Consider the following 18,768-nt stretch of genomic DNA (forward strand, 5'->3'; position numbering starts at 1 on the left):
AGCAATCCTATAAAATTACTTTATTATATAACAAATATAAATATCATCAAAGTTAACACACCTTAAACTTTTTGGTTACCATGTGGAAAATTTAGTATAAAATTATCACAAATTTAGTTAATGAAATATGTAGAACAGCATCAGAATAGTACACGCTGAAATCACCAAGCCTAGTATAATGGAATCTTTCCTCTTTTTTAAGTTGATTCTTTGTATTAAACTGTTGATCACTGGATATCTATTGGAAAGATCGTTAAACCTAGTCTGTAGCCTCTTAAACGTCTGTCGCTGATTATTCAAGTGCTCTCGAGTTTCCATGGCGATCGCGATTTGCTCGTTGACCATGTGGTCTGAACTGTAACGAAATATTTTTTTAAAATTCTCAAATTTTTAGGTGTAAAATTAATAGAATACGCCCCTGTGCCCAGTTCCAAATTCACTGTTCCAGCAGTACCAACACACTAAATTCCCCCAAAATCAGCCTACTTGAAAAACAAACCTGTGCAAATGCTGATTCTCCTTCAAATACACATCCCGCCTGTTATTTATCCCATCACTCCGAAAACTATCATTCGAGCCCTTCAACAGATCCTCCCGTTCCCTTCTAACTTCATGCTGCGACGTAGTCTTCCTAAAATCCCTTGATAAATCAGTCAAAATATCACGATGTCGCTGCAACGTGTGTAACATGGCAGCCCCCGAGACAGGCTGCTCAGCCATGCGCTCATTCACTTGATTCAACTAAAACGGAGAATTAACGGGAATTCCTTCAGTTCAACGACTTACTTTATTTAATAGTTCTTCAATTTCAAGGGCCATAGTTTCAAAGGTATCTTCACCTGATAAAAGGGGGACAGCATCGGAGCTAGTGTGGGCCGCAGGGGACTTGATCCCAGCCCCCAGTTTGCTGAAGGCGACCAGTTTGAGGTCTATTTCGTTTTCGAGGTGTCGTGCATGTTTGCGCAGATCTAAAAAAAAAGTTAACCTCAAAAGTACAGAAATAGACTTACGGGGGTTGGTGTAGTGGGGTGTTGCTCGGGAAATTCGGCACAAAGTGTCTTTTTCAACAATAATAAACAATATTTACCTTCGTACGAAAGTGCCGCCGCCATCTTTGCTACACATCACAAGATAAACAAACTCCCTAGATCTGGTGACCAATTTCTGGATCGTCTCCAAGGGGCGGCTTCAGAACGATTTGACTTAAGACCGATCGTTTTAAATTGAGCTTGATGACCACCACAATCAAGCGGGTGCTCATTCTAAGTACCAGAAAGACGCTCAGGGAGGTTTTCTCGTTATTTCTGACAACGTTTTGCTATTAATTTCGCATTTGACTTGATTACAGTTGAAGCCGGTCCTGTTCTCAACGTCCTGGATACTTCAGTATCACCAACGGAACTTTTGAAGTGACTTGCAAACATAACCTCAACTGTCAAAATTGTGGTAAATAGTCATGCAAATCGAAGAATTCTCATGTGGGGGCGACGACAGTGCGAAATTCCGCGTCCTCTCCATCGACTCCATCTTCTACCACTACCTTTCAAGAGAATTACGACTGAGCTCCTTTTACAGAGTTAATTTTTGTAAGAGACAGAAAGGCTGCAAGTTCCGGTTTATCCTCCTCCCAACGCGCTGTGACACTATCGACTATAAATGGTGAGTTGCCTTCTCTTCATTTCGTCTTTTACCTCTTTGTTAGGAACAACAGAGTGACTGAAATGGCTCGTGAACGCTGCGAATTGGACCACGCTCTATCATGGCTATCAACTCTAGGAGGCGCCTTTTCGGCCCTGGGTGACTACTTCGAAAACTGTGCACTTATCGCCGGTAAAATATCAATGAACCAAATGAAGCTAGCCTTACGACTGGGTGATCCTTCTATAGCCTCAAGATGTAGATTGTACTTTAGTTTAAGTTTAATTCAGCAACAGAGATTTAGATTAGCTAGGAATATTATTTACTACGAGTACAAGTCGGCAAAGTCTTGTGCAGTTGTCGACGAGAGACTAGTCAAGATGTGTGAAGGAATCTGGTCAAAACTGAAGTATGAACACAGCATGCACAAAAGTCGGAGAAAAGTTTTGAAATTAACTATTAAATAAATTATAGATCTGGGGACATTTGTGATTTGATTTTCTTTACGCTCCTTTCACTAGGCTTCGCCACGATGTGTTTCCCGAAGATTGTAAACTTGAGGTTGTCCAAAATGAACTCAAAAACTGACGTGTTCTTGGGGATGACTAAAATAAATCCAATTTTGTGACATCACTACACTAATAGGAAACCTTACTTTTAAATTGCGATTGCGGCGTCACTATTTGGAACGTCATTTTCGTCTCTAGAACCACAGTCCCCCTTAAACCCACATGTGTGGGAACTTTGGACCTTACAACACTAACTTCACTGCCTATCAACTCAGATTTTGCCATAATTGTTGAGAAATTGCTCCAGTCCGGGTCTGTGCAAGTAGGCGCCGGTCCTGCGAGATCCAAGTTCTGTTTCATGTACTGCTTCCACATCCGGCGAATGCAGCCTAAGGAGTCATAGTCCCACCCTGTCTTTGGGAGCTTTAAAGTGTTGAGCTCTTTTCTTTCCTTCCTAGTTAAGAAAGTCTTTTTTTTCCCCACAGGTTTGGCTCTTTTAGCGTTACTTCGATGCTTTCCGAGCAGAAACTGCCATTGCATGTCATTGTTAAGACCCCTGGAGTCGCCTCTGGGCAGCTCTTTCAGGAGCAAATTTTGGATGTAGGCGTTGGGGTTGCCGATGTCGGGGGCCTCTCCCATGTACTCATCAGGCAGGGATGTGTAGAGTAAGTCTGAAAAGTAACAATTAATTTAGTGTTTCGTTCAATTACACTACTTTACTCGTCATTTTTGAGGTTAGATTCAATGTCATCAAGGAATTAAACGCGAGAGGGCGCGAGCGCTGCGAACTATTTAAGGTCACTGGATGTATTTTTTTTTTCGATAAAATTATACGTAAATCTAAAATAATTCGGTCGATATCTCCGTATCTACGGAGCAATCTTGCCTTAATTAGACTCATTTAACACAGAATTTCACGCAGAATCCAAAAATGTACCGACAGAAAAGGATTACAAGTGGAGTGAAGGAAACGTGATCAAAGGCATCGCACAATTTTACATGTATTTATTTAAATATTTCAAGTTTAATACTGTTTGAACATATACAGTGCACAACTTTAATAGTATAAAACTAAAGCTGTTTTATTGTAAATACAAAAAAGGCATACATTAATTGATACGTATTTGAATGAAATAATCGCTAATTGGTTGTTGGTGATACACACAAACCTTACATTATCAAAAAATGAATAGGTCACTCAATAAAGTTCAAACAACAATACAAAAATATGTTTTTCAAAAATGAGATCTTCATCAACGAGAGAGACTTATAGAGAAAAGAATGATTCAGACAAAAGCCTTGTATTTATTATCTCTGTCGATTATTCACCACTACAAACTCTATCACAAAATTCAGTAAACTCATCGTTGAAAAACTTAGGCCTAACAATAAATGAGTTAACACTACTAGATTAACCATAATCTAATAAAAAATTAAATCTTTGATATAGGTAAGACTAGGTGAGTGTTGTTAGCTTCAATTTTTAATCGACTTTTAAACCTGTCAGGGAGACAATATTAATCAAAGTTACCAAAATGGACACAATACCCACCATAATATTGACTAGTAATTTCACGCTGTGATTTAACAATAATTACAAGGGCGTCTCTTTCCTCCAATGAAAACTGTTCGTTTTTGTACTGGGATTCGCGCCGGACGTTGATTTCCTTAAGTTGGCAGCAGCGGTGTCCAAACCGTTTTTCACGTTCGCCACCAATCGCAGCGCTGGGTTGGTCACAATTCCATTACGTTTCGGCTTCTGACTGCTGGGACATTTTATTAAAAACACGTGTTGCCAACATCACTTCTTACCTAGATTTCGATTCTTGACTATCATTCTTTTTATCCGACTTCCCCACTGCGCTGGAGTTCCCCAGAATTATCCTCATATGGGTATCACGGGCGAAATGCGTGTCCGGGGCCTTGGCGAAGTTGTTGTGGCGTAAAACCGGCTGGTAGATGTTCATCGCGCCTGAAAATTTTAAAATTTTGATATTCGTTTCATGTACACTTCATTTTTCCTGCCGCGGATTCACTCAGCTGCAGGAAAAATGAAGTATAGACCCGGTCACGGCCCACTTACCGAACATATTGGGAGTGTCGTGAACTGGGCTTAATGGGGGCGACGCGTAGATGGGGCTCTGAGGTTCGCTTTGTAGCGGCGACAGAAGTTTGCTCAATGGCCGCGTTTTGCCGCCTCTGGAACACTGTTGGAGCTGCTGGGTGAAAGACATGGGTTGGACGTTCTGAGTGGTTTCCCTCTGCCTGTCCCCGTGTCGACTGGAGTGACTTGAGCCTGTGAGGTTTGAACTGGATTTGGAATTAGAGCTGTGGTTCCCGAGGGAGACCATGGAACGGCGCTGTTGGTCGCACCAATCAGCGTTGCCTGGATAAAGAACAGCGCAGGATGGTTTTGTTTCCGCTGTCGATGCTGTAACAACACGGTATTACCAACTGAAGGGAAGAAAAACGCCTTACCTGAGGTAATAGAGTTGGCACTACTGCTGGTGTGTGCCATTTTATGCGACCGCGCGTTGTACTCTTCTAGTAACCGCACCACCCCTCTGTGGCCGGACTTCGCCGCCACCCTTAAAGCGTTCCTCCCGCACGCGTCTGAATGATTAGGATCAGCCCCGTGCTCCAGCAGTGCTACCACGCACAACTCGTGTCCTTCCTGTGCCGCAATTCCCAAAGCTGTAGCTCCTTGATTACAAGTGTGATCAGGCAACGCCCCGTGCTCCAGGAGCAACTTAACAATATCACTGTGGCCCTGCCAACTCGCCGAATGAAGAGCCGTGCGGTTCTCCAAGTCACACGCGTCCACCTGACACTTTCCATACGTCAAAAGAAGAGACACCATCTCGGTGTGGCCTTGCCAAGCTGAGACGTGCAGAGGAGTTCGACCCTGCTTAAAAACACAAAAAATGAAGAATGAGGGATGTTTGGGAGTGAAGGAGGCGAACCTCTAAGTCGCGGGTCTCCACGTCGGCGCCCTGCTGGATGAAGTACTTGGACATGGCGAGTCGGTTATCCAAGGCCAAGACGTAAAGTGTGCTTCTGCCATCGGCGTCTTTGGAGTCGGTGTCGGCCGCGTGGGCTGTGAGCAGCTGCACGACCTCGTAGTGGCCCTCCAAGGCTGCCAGTCTACAAAAAGCGTTGTAATTTTCTGCAGGTTGGTAATACTTGACCTAATAGCCAATGATAACGTCGACATTCGAATCACGTGGTACATGTGCACCCAGTCACCTCCAATCTCTCTTTCTCTCACTCTCTAGCAACCGCGTCATCATATTTAGCCATCCTTTTTTAAAAGCAAGTGAGTTATAAACTCTGCCCATTTCACAGTACCGCGTGCATCGCCTGTTTGATAGAGGTCAAAAATTGTATTTACGTCAATATCTCGTTTATTTGTAAAGCAAACATTGTGCAATGGGTACTCAATTACGCAGAATTTCAGGAAGAATTAAAATCTGTGCTAAAATTTTCCTATGTCTACAAATAACCAAATTACGAGCGATTGAAATTTTGGAAAGTTGGCAAAAATGTGCATTTTTTAAGCTTTGATTCCCTAAAACTTGAACGAATAGACAGTTGCCGTTAGGAAAAAAGTAAAATTTCAGTTTTTTCTCTCTTTTGTAAAATAATAAACATACATCAAAATGTCGGGAAAAAAATTAAAAATGACCACCGAATCCCCAAAATTTCTATTTATGCCAATTTCTCGTTTATTTGTAAACTAAACTTTGTATAACAAGTACTCATTTTACGCAGAATTTCACGAAGAATCCAAATCTGTGCTTGGAATTTTCCTCCGAAATCAAATAACCAAATTAAAAGCAATTGAAATTTCGAAAAGTCGCAAAAAATGTGTCAATGTCAATTTCTCGTTTATTTGCAGAGTAATCATTATGTAATGGGTACTCATTTCACGCAGAATTTCTCGAAGAATCCAAATTTGTGCTCAAGATTTTCCTCCGACAACAAATAACCAAATTAAAACCGTTGTTGCCGTTAGGAAAAAGTAGAATCTCTCTCCCTAGCAACCGCGTGATCATATTTAGCCATCGTTTTTAAAAAGCAAGTAGGCTATAGACTCCGCCCATTTCATAGTACCGCGTGGGCGATGATCGCGTGACTAATGTCAGATTCAGAGCTGCCAACCTGTTCGAATTTCCAAAGCCTCCTCCTCGAACTCACCTTAATGCAGTCTTCCCGTCATGCGGCCTCTGGTCGATCGGTGCGTTGTACTTATCTAAGAACATACTAACTAAAGCTGCGTGTCCCCCTTGGGCGGCTAAAGCAAGCGGTGCTTTTCCCTCATTGTCAGTCTCATCGATTCTAGCCCCAGATTCCAGCAGAGCTTCGCAAACATCTTGGTGGCCTGCAACTCCCATTTCAATAAAAACTGGGTAAAAATCAGTGTTACCACCTTCAAAAGCGGCGTAGTGTAAGGGTGTCCACCCCGAGTTGTCCCTGTGCTGCTCGTCCAACCCCCTGTCTAAAAGTTGTCGTACCACTTCCACGCATCCTTGAGCTGCTGCAACCGACAACACGGTCCTCCCTTCGGAGTCCATGGAGTCGATGCAGCAACCCCAAAAAAGAAGGAGCGCGACAACGGGAGCGTGACCCATACTGGCAGCTGCCCAAAGAGGACTTCTTCCGCTGTGATCGCAGTGATCCACATCAGCTTCGTTCTCCAGAAGGAGCTCGCAAACATCTTTGTGGCCTTCGAACGACGCGACTAAAAGCGGAGTCATTCCTTCTTTGTCTCTGTGGTCAACTGAGGCTCCACGTTCTAAAAGTGTGGACACCACGTTAACTCCTGGAGTTCTTGGAGCACAGAGCGCCGCGACGGAAAGCGCCGTTCTTCCATCAGCGTCAGCGTGGTCAACATCCGCGCCAAAGTCGAGCAAATGCTCCACGATCTCGCTGTGACCCATGTAAGCGGCGGCAATGAGGGCGGTCCGACCTTCATGGTCTGTTAAGTTGACATCGGCGCCGTTCTGTAGGAGGATTTTAACGATTTCCTCGTGACCCGACCACGCAGCCGCTCTCAGAGCCGTGCGGTTTTCAGCGTCAACGCTGTCTAAGACACATCCGTGGTTCACTAAAAGCTCCACGACTTCGGTGTGGCCGCCCCATGCAGCTGCACGGAGAGGCGTCCACCCGTCGACGTCGGCTTGATCGGCGTTGGCTCCAGCTTCAAGAAGAACCTTCACAACTTGCGCTTGGCCCAATCTCGCGGCCACGTGCAGCGCAGCTTGGCCGTGTAAATCATGCAAATCGAACAGCGGTTCCGGACTCTGTTCACTAGACGATGACGCCAAAGACATCTGCCAAATAAAACGATAAAACTACCATAAGAAGTCGCGGAGACACTCACTTGACTCTCATATTCGCACCCTTCGACGTCTGTCTGCTCGACGGCACCTGCTTCCAGTAACAACTTCAACACCTTCGGGTCGGTTGGTAAGAACGCGCCGAAGTTCACACCAGCCATTTCGTTGCCTTCCAGAAGGCATTCTTCGACGTTGCAGCCGCTCAGAATGAGCCATAACACGGTCAAAGTGTGGACGTCGAGGACGTTCTTATTGGGCTCGAGGGTGCTGCTCACTGTGGAGGCGTCGTTGGTGACAGGAGTGGCACTTTCGGGCTTTACAAGTTCGTGTTTCTTGACTTTGTTCACTTCGGCGTAAATTGGGTTTTTATCACCGGTGGGGCTTTTGAGGTTGATGTTGTCGAATTTTTCGTTGACTTCTTCGAGGCTGTTTTCCGTTTCGATGAAGCTCGTGTCCAAACCTACCCAAGAAGGAGTAATTGCAGATGTTAAATTCTAGTTACATTTCCTTTGTTGCTGTTCCGCCCGTAATTACTGTAGTAAGTTAGTAACGCTCCACGGGACATTTAAAAGTGTAAACTGTTAACATTCAGTTACGATTTATTACACTAAACGCACTGCAAATTGTCGTTCCAACGATTTACCGCTCAATAACTCGGAAACTTAAACAGAATTATATCGCAGGAAAGAAAATTACAACTTTTCGATATTTATAAAGTCGTATTGAAGTTGTTCCCATTCCAATTTTGCTTATGATCATAAATATTTATTGACCGTTATTGATTTATGACCGCATGACTGTGGTCAAAAAAATTTAGACACTTAACTGAGCTATTTTTGCGACGTGGCGGGTCAAATTTCCAGTCAGACGCTCGCGTGTCTTTTAATAATTAATAAATAATGAAATCCAGGAGAATCAATAGGAAGATGTCCACAATTGCGGTTTAGAATAATTTTGTTTGCTTGAGATTGGTTTTTATCTGATTACAGCTGCATATCTGACAAAAAACTGGAAAAAACTATTTAAAGAGGAGGCAAATAAAAAAAAAATTCGTTTTTGTTTACTCTCCCTCGTAAAATAGTGTAAATAGTGTAAAATAGGCAACGTGTTTTAGACGTCACTGTCGTCGAATAAAAAAAAATTAAAAATGAGCAAATGCCAATCAAAAATTCCAAATGGTTACTCATTTGGTGCAGCATTTCACGAAGAATCCAATTCTATGCTTGGAATTGATCTACGTCTACAAGTAACTAAATAAGAAGCATTGAAATTTTGGAAAGTAGCAAAAAATGTGAACCTTTGGAACTTCATAACTCCTGAACTAGGTAGGACGATTAGACAGTTGCTGGTCGGAAAAAAAATAGGTTTTTTTTATGAAAAAAGACCACCAAATGCAGTAAAAAAAGTCTATTTATGTCAATATTTTGTTCATTTGTAAAGTAAACATTTGGTACTCATTTACGTAGAATTTCACGAAAAATCTAAATTTGTGCTTAAAGTTTTCCTTCGGGAACAAATAACCAAAATAGAAGCGATTGAAACTTCGATAACTCGACAAAAAATGTGAAATTTCTGAAATTTTGAAGCTTCGTATCTTCGGAACTAGGACGAATAGACATTAACTGCTGCCGTTTGGAAAAAGTAAAATTTTCTTTTTTTGACCCTCACTCGTAAAGTACTAAACAATTTACTATGAAAATATCAAAAAAAGTTTTTTGAAAAAGACCACCAATTGCCAATCAAAAATTCTATTTACGCCAATATCTCGTCTATTTGTAAAGTAAACATTGTGTAAGGGTACTCAATTACGCAGAATTTCAGGAAAAATCCAAATCTGTGTTTAAAATTTTCCTAGGTCTATAAAATAACCAAATTATTGAATGAATTGAAATTTCTGAAAGTCGAGAAAAATGTGAATTTTCTGAATGCTGAATAGACAGTTGCCGTGAAGAAAAAAGTAAAATTTCGTTTTTTGACTCTCTCATAAAATAATAAACATCAAAATGTCGAAAAAAAAAATTACCACAAAACCCCCATCAAAATTTTAATTATGCGAATGTTGCGCTTATTTGTAAAGTAAATTTTATACATATAATAGGTACTCATTCTACGCAGAATTTCATGAACAATCCAAAACTGTGCTTAAAATTTTCTAATGTCTACAAATAACTAAATTACGAGCGATTAATATTTCGAAAAATCGCCACAAATGTTAATTTTCTGAATTTTTGGAGCTTAAAATTTAAATAAATAATAAACACATCAAAATGTCGAAAAAAAAATGGAAAAGGCTAGAAAATCCCCATCAAAATTTTTATTTATGCGAATTTCTCGCTTATTTGTAAAGTAAACATTGTATAATAGCCAGTCATTCTACGCAGAATTTCACGAAGAATCCAAATCTCTGCTTGGAATTTTCGAAAAGTTACCAAAAAAGTGTCTGTCAATTTCTCGTTTGTTTGTAGAGTAAACGTTATGTAATAATACTCATTTTACGTAGAATTTCACGAAGAATACAAATCTGTGCTTAAAATTTCCCCCCAACAAATAACCAAATTAGAAGCAATTGACAACTAACCTGTCATGTCCTTCTCCTCAAACTTCGTCAATTCCTGCAGTGCCTTCAAATCCGAGTAAATCTCCGTGGACGTCTTCTCCAGCGAGTTCTCCCCTTGCGACAAATTGTGCTTCTCCTGCGACAGTTTGTACATCAACGTCGGACACTTCTGTGTCGGTTTTTCGTTCAAATATTGCTCCATCCTCGTGAGATGAAAGGCATAATCGTAAATTTCTTGATTGTTTAAATACTTTGCGTGCAAGGTATAGTACATGGCGAGAATACAATGGCCGTGAAAAATATTACACAGATACTTCTGCGTGCAGTGCTTGATATCTAACAACCACTCGGCGAAGGAATGATGGAATAACCTGATGGCTCCCGTCTTGGAAATCACAATAATCCTCCTCAAGAGATTAAAACGTTTCTTGAAATCCTCGTGCGAGATCTTCGGATTGTAGACTTTGATAATATCATACAGAAGGGGTTCGTTCAGGGCGCACTTGGCCGCAAGAATCACATTGAGGAGTTGTTGGACTTTCGCGAACTGTCTTCTGTTGAAGAGTCTTTGACACAACCACAGATACAACCCGTTTAGAGTCCCTGGGATCTCTCTAACTTCGCGCAACACTATAAAACTATCCGACACTCCATCGAGGACCTTCTCTAAATACAAGAAGCAGCCGTTGCTCTTGATGTGCAGCTGATTGAGCATCTCCGCGGTATCTCGACTGATGTGTTGTCTCAAACTGTTCTCTTGGTCCAACCGCGCGAGGATGTACTGCTGGACATCCCGCACCACCTGCGATTTCCTCAGGTCGTCCAAACTGAGTTTCCTAAAGCCTGTAAACATTTTCGCTATGCTCTTGGACTGTTTACGGGCGGTGCACACCAGAAGGAGCCACTGTGGGAAGAGGTGGTGGTGATTGGCCAAAAGCTCGGCGATGGTTTTTGACTGCGAGCTGCGCTCGCGGGGTTTCGACCGGGTGAGCGTCGAGTTGGAATAAACGAAGGAGTGCTCGTCGATGGAGTCAATTAGGATAAAAAGGGACGTCTTCGGAGGATCGATCTCCAAAAGAGGGAATAATAGAGCTCGTTTTAGGCAATCGTCGGGATTCAATTCGATGTTCTTCGCCCTGAGAGCGATCTGGATCTCGGGATCAGACTTGAGTTTCTCTAAGTACGCGTCTGCGATCAACGTCCGAGGATTCACAGGAAGATTCGGGACAGGCGGGACGTCGCTTTTCTTGGTTTCCAACGTGGGGGATAACAAACTATCGGCGTAAACATTACTATAAAGACTTTCCTGAGGTAAACTGCAATTCTCCGAGAGATTCTGCTCGTACGAGATGTTCTTAGGAGACTCGTCGGTCTTTGCTTCCTGCGCCATCTTCCTCCGCATGCTCCTCTCTTTATGACTTTCAGTGGAATGATTCAAAATCTGCGTTACCAACGACCGGACAAACTCGCTCAAAGACAAGCTCTTCTCGTTGTGTCCTTGAAGAAAATGGTAACATAACAATCTGCGATTCAAGGCTCTTTGTTGCCGGCCACTGGGTCCTTGGCTTGGCCAACATAATTCCGAACAAAACGTCGTTTTGCCGCATCCCGAGCCTCCTAGTAACAGAGCGCCGCAAGTCTTTGAAACCGGACGCTGGTCCAAGCAATGGGAGAGCTTCTGGAAGGCCCATTCGCGGCAATAGAATTTTTTTCTGTCGTCGTGTTGAGACATTTTGCTTGTTTATTCGCGATGTGTTAACTACATCTTCGAATTACCTCGTTATAATAAATGTTGGTGTGTTTGTAAATTCTTGGGTTATTGCCATAATATAGGATGAGATGCCATTATGGTGGGGTTAGCTGTTTGCAACATCTGGAAAAGAACGAGTTACGTGTGATGGGTATTGCAAGTGCAGACATCTGGAGATGTTATAAAAGAGGGGAGAAATTGCGAAAATAGATTAAAATATTTAGTCATTTAAAAATTAAAAGTGTGGTGGTAGGCCTGGGCTTAATTGACGTTTGGGTTGACAGATAAGAGCTTAACATAAATTTTATAATCATTCAAATAAAAATGATCTAAATCCAATAAATTTAGTTTAAAATAATTAAAATATCATGGAATCAAATTAAAATGAATAAAATTTTCTAAATTAAGCCAATAAATTGCAATTTTACTACAAGAAATAATCTATACTGACCATAATTAAATGAAAAAAATCAAATTATGTAACAATACAAAACGATGAAATCATTTGAACTAAATTTATCAGATCAATTCAATAATTATACCAAGTTGAACTAAATTTAACGAAATTAAGATTTAATTTAAGAGAATAATTTCGATTAGATATTGAAATTAGATTAATAAAGTAAATTAAAATTACGATAAGACAAGCAAAAATAAACAATCTTTACTAAATTAAGCCAATAATTACATTTGACTTACAATTTGACTAAAAAAAAATGTCCATAATAAACCATAACCATAAAAAAAACAAATTTCGTAACAATACAAAACCCGAGAAAAATATTTTAATTTAAAACGATAAATTTTTTTTAAATAAATGTACTGCAATTTTAACGAAATTAGGAATTAGGATTTAATTCTAAGGCAGTTATTTCAATAAGACCAAGAAAAATTAAATTAAAAATAAATAAATTTAATCAGAAAAAAAAACTATAGCGGGCATGTTTTCAATTTGACAAAATTTTCGGCAATTTTAAAATTGCCGAAATATAAAATATTTTAATTAAATAAACCAATTAATGTAATTAAAAGTGTTTGATTCGCAAGCTAAATTTAATTTGAAAAAAACTAAAAAATGCTAAATTCGGTCAAATTCGACTTAAAATAATTAAAACTCGACGAGATCAAATTGAATTAAGTAAATTAAACAAAATATTCTTAAATTAGATTAATAAATTAAATTAAAATGAACACTCTTGGACTAAATTAAGCCAATAATTAAATTTATATTAAATAAATTAGTTATTTCAATTAGACCAAAAGAAATTAAATTTAACTAATAAATAAATTCAATTAGAAAAAAGACTGTATCGGATACGTATTCAATTTGACAAAATTTTCGGCAATTTTAATTAAACCAATTAATGTATTTAAAAGTGTGATTCGCGAGCTAAATTAAATTAGAAAAAAACTAAAAAAAATCCGTCAAATTCAACTTAAAATAATTAAAAATTAACAGAATTGACTATAATTCAAAGATACGTAGCAATACAAAACTCAAGCTAAATTCAAACTAATAATTAATTAAAAAAGTTGAAATTATTTCAAATAAATTTATCAGATCAATTTAATTCTTCCAATTTGAGCAAATTTTAACCAAGTAAAAATTTAATTTAAAAGAATAATTTCAATGCGACCAAGAGAAATGAAATTAGAATTAAATAGGAAAACAATGAACTCTATCAGACATTTATTAAATTTTACAAAATTTTCGCCGATTTTAATTAGAAATTAATGTAATTAATACAGTGATTCGCAAGCTAAATTTAATTACAAAAGACTAATAATTAATAAACTCGACTAGATTAAATTATATTAAATTGGACGATTCCTAAATTAAATTAAAATTAAAATTAGATAAAGAGAAATGAACTATCTTTATTTCATGAAAACAGCCTCCAAAAACTTCAAATTAGATAATATAGAGCTCAACCTTATATTAATTAATTAATTGAAATACTGAGCAATCATGCAGATAATTTAGTTACAAATTATTTTGTAATAAATAACTTTATGAGATCTCATTAATAAGATATTCCAATTTGAACTAAAACAATAGATTTAATTTCGGGTGAAATTCGACTTAAACCTGATTTTACCTGAATTAGACTTGAAGGATGTTGAAATGACTACAAATTTTACCAAATTAGAGTATTTGAGAGTTTAGAATAAATCTGAAAATCAGATAAATTTTGCAATACACGATTGATAAGAAAATCAGTTTAGCATCTGCCGGATGCGTAACATTTATATTAAGAATAGAAAGCTTCATCTATTTACTTATCTAATCATCACAAATTGTATCAAATTGTACTGATTACTTTAAATTGAATAAAACTAAATTATTTCCGTCAATTACTGTCTTGCATAGCTTAGAACACTAGCAGCTCCAAAAATTGGCGAAGGCAATTATAAGATGACTAAATTCATACATTAGAGCAACTTCCCAATTGGTTAAATTAGAGTCTTGAAAGGACAGATGAAATTGAATTTTTAAGGTCAAGAATGACTCATACCGAGCCATTATGAAGAGCTGTGTACCAACGAAATGAAATGACCAAATATTTATAATTAAACTTAAAATATCGATAAACCGCTATCTAATCACTAAATCAATCAATGAAAGGGGAATCAAGGGGGCCCACTGTTGCAAAAAATTAAAAAAAATCAAAAAGCGATCGGAAAAGTACTCAGTTGGAGTTAATAAATCCGGAAGAAGCAGTAAAAATAATGCAACAAAAATAAATAAAGCTAAAAATAACATTTGTGTGCATCCTGACACCCACATCGGTTTCCCTTTTCGGAACAAAGTTGGAATTATTACTCACGTGAGATTACAACATTCGTCCCTTTTTTATCACTTGATTGTTGTAAAAAACTCACTATTTTCATTAAATTTCCGTTTTTTTAGGTAATGTTTTATTAATTTCTTGGTTATGACAATGTCGCGGCTGTCAAACTAACACAACTGGTGGCGCGAGATGGCAGCACTGCAGCAGCGGGGAAATTCAAAGGCAGTTTGGTCAAACTTTTTATTAACATATATCTGTTTGACATTCACTATCTATTTCAAAAAGCATTAATTGAATTATTATAGATAATATCGTGATATCTTTTAAACATATTTAGATATCTGGAAAATAAATTTGTTCTGTAATTTACTTAATTTTCTAACGCTTCTTGAATCGCTATCAATAAATCGCTTCAAGAAACCTCACAACTAATGCAATTGAAAACAAATATTTTGCATTAGCTTAAAACTAGCATCTGCCGCTCAATTCAACAATAACTTTAATTAATAGAATCAATTGACACAATAAATGAATGAATTTACATCACGATAAAAGAAAGCGGTGGATGCGAGTCGCATAACACAGTAAAAAAACTCCAATAAATTACTAATTATATAAAAATAATTAATGAAATTAATTCGGACGCACATGATTACATGAAATTAATAAAAAAGCACTGACATTAACAATTAAGATTGTTTACAGATAACAAATTTCAACATCCAACGTTCTTTATATATAAAAAAGGATGAATAACATTAAATAAGTTATACCTTTTTACAATTTTTTAAAACCATTGACGCCTATCTAAAATAACATAAAATTAAAAATATATGAATATAGATAAATCAATTTAGATCCACGAAGTGTTTCTCTAAGTTAGATTTCTTATCGCTCAGTAAACTCTCAAAGCGGTGGATGTGCTTAAGATAAATCTGCTTCGGGATTGATTCTAGAGGGGTCGCTACCTTGCTGACCACTCCAGTCAGTTCCGCCCAACTCACCAAGAAGTTGGACCAGTCATTCTGTTGCTTCTCCGACGCTGTGTCCGAAGATATCAAATATTCCGTTCGTATTAACATCGTTACAAGAGCCGACACCCCAAACTGCAAAAAAAAACCAAAATTATCATTATGCTCGCGCCCCGCTCAAAACTCACTTTATTCATCAAAACGAAATACAGAGGTGCCTTCCCTTGGTGGCTCAAAGGGGTGCTGCGACTGTTCTCCTGTCTTATAACCTCCACTAGTCCCGTCACGATCTCCAAAATGTCCCCCATGGTGCTGCTCTGGATGTACCTTTTAAAAAACGGGTGCAACTTCGGCAGGATATGATCCCCCGCAGTGTCTCTGCGCCCCACAATCGGGATACTCAACAAAATCCGCGTCCAAATATCCAACAACTGCCCCCCGAAGTTATCAAAAGACAAGTGGGGTAGAAGTCGCAGAAGCAACATCTTCCCTTTTCGTATATTCAAAAAACTACAAAACTTATCTTCGTGCAATAATCCATTTACGATTTTGAAAATGTAGTCTTGGGGGTTCTCAACCACCGGCTCGCTGTCCTGTTTTAGTAGCTTAAGAACCTCTTGTTTCTGCTCCGGAGTGGGAGCTAAATCCAGCTCGCGAAGACGCTGCTTCTGTTTGATTTCTCGGAGTTTTTCCATGTTGCTGATAGCTAAGGGGTTACGTAAATCTTCGGCTTTTAGTAAGAGGGAGAAGAGAGCTTCCAGTTCTAGGAGGAGTTGCTTGGTTTTACGGGTGTCCCGGACGATGACGGGGCTGTCGGTGTCTTTCTCGGGGGTCACGATGTCCATGTCGATGATCTTCCGGGGGGCCGTCACGGAGCCGCACTGGAAAAAGCGAAACAGAATCGATATTAATATTAAACCTGAGGACCTGCAGAAAGTTCTTTGCAGAATTATTTAATATGAATTGAATTATATGCATCTTGAGGATCGATTATTCAGGTGCGTGCATTACAAAAAAAACAAATTGATGATCAACTACTTCGCACTTTTGCTTCCAATGTTAGAAAACTTAAAATTTGGAATTTCTGGAGTAACCGTTGGTATAGTTTAACGAGATTTAAGTCAGGGCAGAGAGCAAAAACAAAATTATGAGTTAAAATTGTTGTCTTTAAATAGAAGTGTTTGCAAACATTAATAAAAAAGATTTAAATAAATTCTTTTGCAATAAAAACCAAGGAAACTTAAGGAAAATTAAGGAAACTGAAAACTCAAGTGGCAGAGAAAAATTTTGGACCAAAAAAGAAATAAATGAAAGTATCTGATTTTTTCACTAAAAAGTTACTTTTATGTAATATGTTTGATACGAGTTGATTGTTACAATTTCTTTCAATATTTAAAATTGTTATTGTTAAGGTTTTAATAACTCTTGTTAACTTTTTATCTATTTTGAATTAAGAAAACGTTCCAAATAATTCTGTTGTCTTAAACGTACATGTTCATTTAACAACTCGATTATCCGTGCAGGCTCTGGTCCCGAGAAGCACGAATAATCGAGGTTGTACTGTACTTTTAAAATTGATCTTGGCAAGATCAGAGACATTTCAGAAATCTTAAATGATGGAAAGGCCATCTGTAAATTCGCGTTTCTGACACGCAACAGTTAGAGGAAGTAAATAAAAAATTACTTGTAGTTTTCCTAGCGAATTTTCGAACTGCAGCGGCGTGTAGACCCTAGGCGTCAGCGTGTTGTTATTATCCTGCCTGTCGTTATTGCGCTGCTGCCGGTTATTCTGAAACCTGTGATTCCTCTCATTGGGGAAATTCTCCTTGTTGCACTTCGCTTTCCGCTCCTTAAAAACAGTGTAGTAATAATCATCAAAATACGGCGTCCCCGTGTTCAATTGCAACATCTGAATATTCAGGAGCCACTGCTTCTCCCGATTGGTCATCAGCCCCGCGTACTCATCCTTGTTTTCTACATGATTATCATTCTTATATTTATAACTATCATTGCGCGTCCTCTGGATGTTATTCCTATTCAAATGATTAGCATTGGGGGGCATCATATTCCTAGGAGGTGGCGGAAAATTATAAGGATGGTTCATAGGAAATTGAGCATTGCCTGGCGGATACATGAGGTGGCGCGGAGGGCCCCCTTGGTGCATAAAGTGGGGTGGCAACATGTGCATCAACCCCGGCGGGATGGGGTGGTGGGGCATCGGCATGTGTCTCACAGGAGGCGGAATCCCTATCGGCGGTAACCCTGGAGGCAATCTCGGGTTTTGCAACGGATGAGGGAACATCGGGTGCGGAAACTGGACAGGTTTCTGCACAGGTTGCTGCTTTGAGTTCTTAATCAAATTCTTCTCCAACTCCTCCACTGTACGTATCTGTTTCGGGATCTGATGTATCGGTGATAAAGGTATACTAGGCAGTGGGGCCGAATGAGTGTAGTTTTTATGCTCCGAATGCGTCTCGATCTGAAACAACCCCATCAAACCACGTTAACTCCCTCCCGAAAACACTTACGAATGATTTCGAGGCTTTCTGCAGAGACGAAAGGATTGAGGAGTTGAAGATGTCCCCATTTTTATTAGGCGGGGTGTACGACCAAATTGAGTTCTTTGACAACGAGGGCTCAGTCTCAGAGTCATCTAACATCAACAGAGAAATTGAGTTCTCTAATTGTTCCGAGTGCTTCGTGCTCTCCGCGATCTCCGCATATTGCTCGTGTTGTTGCTCCCAATCGTCCAAAACCGACGTGTCCTCCAAACCCCCGAAAGTTTCATCGTTAAGAGCGTCATATTCTTCCTCCTCGTTCTCAACACAGTCGTCGTCATCAGGTGGCAGCAAATGATCCCCGTTCTGCGCAAAAAAAAAATTGACATAACCTCACTTTTTTTATTTCGTTATTATAGCCGCGCGTGCGACTCCTGGGGGTTCAATGTGAAACGCACACCTTCCGGAGCATCTCAACTGTGCTTACAAACCCCCCGCGAGGCTAAAAATGCAGAAAAACCGCCAAAAACACGACTTCTTGGTGCGACACTTGGGGGCCCCATTGGTGGTGTTGAAACTTAATTAACTACAAGATACTCACATCTAACGCAGCATCAAAACCAAAAAACGTATCAGCCATTTGATTTTTGGAAATTTTCAAACATTATGCTTTTACAAAAATTCACTACTCTGAAGTTGGCTTGACTTTTATCA

At 39.2% G+C, this 18,768-nt stretch overlaps 5 protein-coding genes across 7 annotated transcripts; 1 reads left to right on the forward strand and 4 right to left on the reverse strand.

Moving 5' to 3' along the window:
• Nucleotides 1-3: 3 nt before the first annotated feature.
• Nucleotides 4-1,207, reverse strand: Gos28 (golgi SNAP receptor complex member Gos28). Its single transcript, XM_088032018.1, has 4 exons — nt 1,088-1,207; nt 787-968; nt 500-741; nt 4-355 (listed from the first exon to the last, which is right to left on the reverse strand). Exons 1-4 carry the CDS (start codon nt 1,110-1,112, stop codon nt 118-120), a joined length of 687 nt encoding a protein of 228 aa, XP_087888144.1. The 5' UTR covers nt 1,113-1,207; the 3' UTR covers nt 4-117.
• Nucleotides 1,208-1,214: 7 nt separating this feature from the next.
• On the forward strand, nt 1,215-2,116 carry LOC148177518 (uncharacterized protein F58A4.6). The gene is made up of 2 exons (XM_088032020.1): nt 1,215-1,659; nt 1,703-2,116. Exons 1-2 carry the CDS (start codon nt 1,457-1,459, stop codon nt 2,103-2,105), a joined length of 606 nt encoding a protein of 201 aa, XP_087888146.1. The 5' UTR covers nt 1,215-1,456; the 3' UTR covers nt 2,106-2,116.
• Nucleotides 2,078-2,941, reverse strand: Pop4 (ribonuclease P/MRP subunit POP4). Its single transcript, XM_088032016.1, has 3 exons — nt 2,868-2,941; nt 2,294-2,818; nt 2,078-2,243 (listed from the first exon to the last, which is right to left on the reverse strand). Exons 1-3 carry the CDS (start codon nt 2,896-2,898, stop codon nt 2,107-2,109), a joined length of 693 nt encoding a protein of 230 aa, XP_087888142.1. The 5' UTR covers nt 2,899-2,941; the 3' UTR covers nt 2,078-2,106.
• Nucleotides 2,942-3,137: 196 nt separating this feature from the next.
• On the reverse strand, nt 3,138-14,763 carry LOC148177520 (uncharacterized). 3 transcript variants are annotated; one of them, XM_088031871.1, is made up of 11 exons: nt 14,622-14,763; nt 10,065-11,916; nt 7,531-7,946; nt 6,577-7,480; nt 6,345-6,528; nt 5,111-5,291; nt 4,626-5,052; nt 4,231-4,578; nt 3,960-4,119; nt 3,700-3,913; nt 3,138-3,647 (listed from the first exon to the last, which is right to left on the reverse strand). In XM_088031871.1, exons 2-10 carry the CDS (start codon nt 11,773-11,775, stop codon nt 3,742-3,744), a joined length of 4,503 nt encoding a protein of 1,500 aa, XP_087887997.1. In that variant the 5' UTR covers nt 11,776-11,916; nt 14,622-14,763; the 3' UTR covers nt 3,138-3,647; nt 3,700-3,741. The 3 variants fall into 3 exon arrangements, with proteins under 3 accessions (XP_087887997.1, XP_087887999.1, XP_087887996.1); XM_088031873.1 differs by having other exon boundaries at nt 3,700-3,910; nt 4,626-5,055; XM_088031870.1 differs by having other exon boundaries at nt 4,626-5,055.
• A 48-nt stretch (nt 14,764-14,811) lies between these two features.
• Patr-1 (Protein associated with topo II related - 1) lies at nt 14,812-18,747 on the reverse strand. Its single transcript, XM_088031908.1, has 5 exons — nt 18,656-18,747; nt 18,085-18,420; nt 17,241-18,035; nt 15,745-16,437; nt 14,812-15,691 (listed from the first exon to the last, which is right to left on the reverse strand). Exons 1-5 carry the CDS (start codon nt 18,692-18,694, stop codon nt 15,434-15,436), a joined length of 2,121 nt encoding a protein of 706 aa, XP_087888034.1. The 5' UTR covers nt 18,695-18,747; the 3' UTR covers nt 14,812-15,433.
• Nucleotides 18,748-18,768: the final 21 nt, after the last annotated feature.

This window comes from Gnatocerus cornutus, chromosome 3 (genome assembly GCF_029298725.1).
Source record: "Gnatocerus cornutus isolate USDA-ARS CGAHR chromosome 3, icGnaCorn1.1, whole genome shotgun sequence".
Classification (NCBI taxonomy): domain Eukaryota; kingdom Metazoa; phylum Arthropoda; class Insecta; order Coleoptera; family Tenebrionidae; genus Gnatocerus; species Gnatocerus cornutus.